This window comes from Dipodomys ordii, unplaced genomic scaffold (genome assembly GCF_000151885.1).
Source record: "Dipodomys ordii isolate 6190 unplaced genomic scaffold, Dord_2.0 Scaffold14, whole genome shotgun sequence".
NCBI lineage: Eukaryota > Metazoa > Chordata > Mammalia > Rodentia > Heteromyidae > Dipodomys > Dipodomys ordii.
The window spans coordinates 13580492-13582307 of NW_012267230.1; the positions used below are offsets into that span (position 1 = coordinate 13580492).

The following is a 1816-nucleotide window of genomic DNA, read 5'->3' on the forward strand; positions in this document are numbered from 1 at the left end:
TTTTCTTTTTGCTTATGTGGTGCTGAGGAATCGAACCCTGGGCCTCAGGCATGCAAGGCAAGCGCTCTACCACTGAGCCACCTTCCCAGCCCCTTATCCTGCTTTTTAGAGTGCACAGAGTTTTCTACTAGAGGAAAGATGTCCTCTTTCTGTTAGCCTGCAGTTGTTGAGACTACTGAGTACCAGACTGAGATGAGGCCAACCTGGAGGAAGGCACCACTGAGAGACTTCCATGTTTGTGAGTACTAGAGTTAAGTGTACCTGAAGGCATCCCTAGACTTTTCAGTAAATAACACAATAAGTTTTGTTATTTTTTCCTAGGTCACAATGAACTGGATTTCTGCCACTTACCACTTGATGTCACAACACGGTAGAACAAGGAGTAAAGCATGGCTACAGAGAGCTAACCAGGACAGGTGCCAAGTGGCTGGGCTAGCTCAGCCCCTTTCTCTTTCCCCATGGCTACATCTCCTAGTTTTTCCTTATTGTACCAACCATCAGAGGTCTGATCAGCATGGACAGTGTGGAGGATATTGGGGAGGCGGCTACCTTCTCAAATATATCCCTCAGCATGTCCATGTCCTTCATGAATGACTCAACAGTATCCTTGAACTGATGGAGTTCAGTGAGCAAATCCTGCACAGTCTGCATCGCCTGAGGGGGAAACAAGACTGTGAAATGGGTGTAGCTGGTGTCGAAGCTTTTTGATGACAGCCAGCATCCTAGGACTTCTCTTGGTTCTTTCAAGGTTTAGGCTGGAATATACTCAGAGACCAGCAAATGATATTAAAAACAATGTTGCTCAAGTCTCAGGAGGCTCTGGGTAAGAAAGGAAGGAAAGGAGCAAGGAAAGACAGGAAGGAGGGAGGGAAGAAGGGAGGAAGCTAGGAAACAAAACAATATATGAGATCATACATCCATCTTTGAAACCTAACTCAGGACAATGGAAATGGAAACAGAGTAGCAGGACTGCTGTAACACAGTAAGTCTGTGTTGCTAACATGTACAAAGCCCTAGTTTCCATCCATACTGTGGACCTGGCAGCACTTATGGCTCATGCCTGTAATCCTAGCTACTCAGGAGGCTAACAAAGCCAGCCTGGACAGAAAAGTCCTCGTGAGACTCTTCTTTTTCTTTTCTTTCTTCCTTCCTTCCTTCCTTTCTTTTTCTTTCTGTCAGTTGTGGGGCTTGAACTCTGGGCCTGAGCGCTGTCCCTCAGCTAGCTCTTCAGCTCAAGGCTACCATTCTACCACTTGAGCTACAGTACCACTTCTGGTTTTCTGGTGGTTTATCAGAGATAAGAGTTTCACAGACTTTCCTGCCCGGGCTGGCTTTGAACCTCAATCCTCAGATCTCAGCCTCCTGAGTAGCTAGGATTATAGGCGTGAGCCACCAGCACCCAGCCATCCATGAGACTCTTATCTCCAATTAACCACTCAAAAATGGGAAGTGGTGCTGTGGATCATATGAGTGCTAGCTTTGAGCACAAAGAGACTCAGGGACAGTGCCCAAGCCCTGAGTTCAAGCCCCACAACTTACAAAAAAATACAGAATGGTACTAGCATAGAGTGTTATAGAGTGGAGAGTCTAGAAATAAACCCAGAAGTCTACAGTCTAAACACAGGCAACAAGACCATCTTTACAAATGGTGCCAGGACAATAGATACAATTGTGAAAATATGAGCTGGAGTTGGGCACTGATGGCTCATATCAGTAATCCTAGCTACTCAGGAGGCTAGGATCTGTGGGTTGTAGTTCAAAGCCAGCCTGGGCAGGAAAGTCTGTGAGCCTGTGAAACTTTTTTTTTTTTTTTTTT

General features: G+C 45.8%; 1 protein-coding gene across 1 annotated transcript in view; it reads right to left on the reverse strand.

Annotated features, from left to right (window-relative positions):
• The window catches only part of LOC105981872 (chromosome unknown open reading frame, human C16orf96), a 31557-nt gene that overhangs the window by 17912 nt on the left and 11829 nt on the right, over positions 1-1816 (reverse strand). The window contains exon 2 of the mRNA XM_013011219.1: positions 492-654. Within this exon, the coding sequence (XP_012866673.1) occupies positions 492-654 (163 nt within the window). The remainder of the gene's footprint in view (positions 1-491; positions 655-1816) is intronic.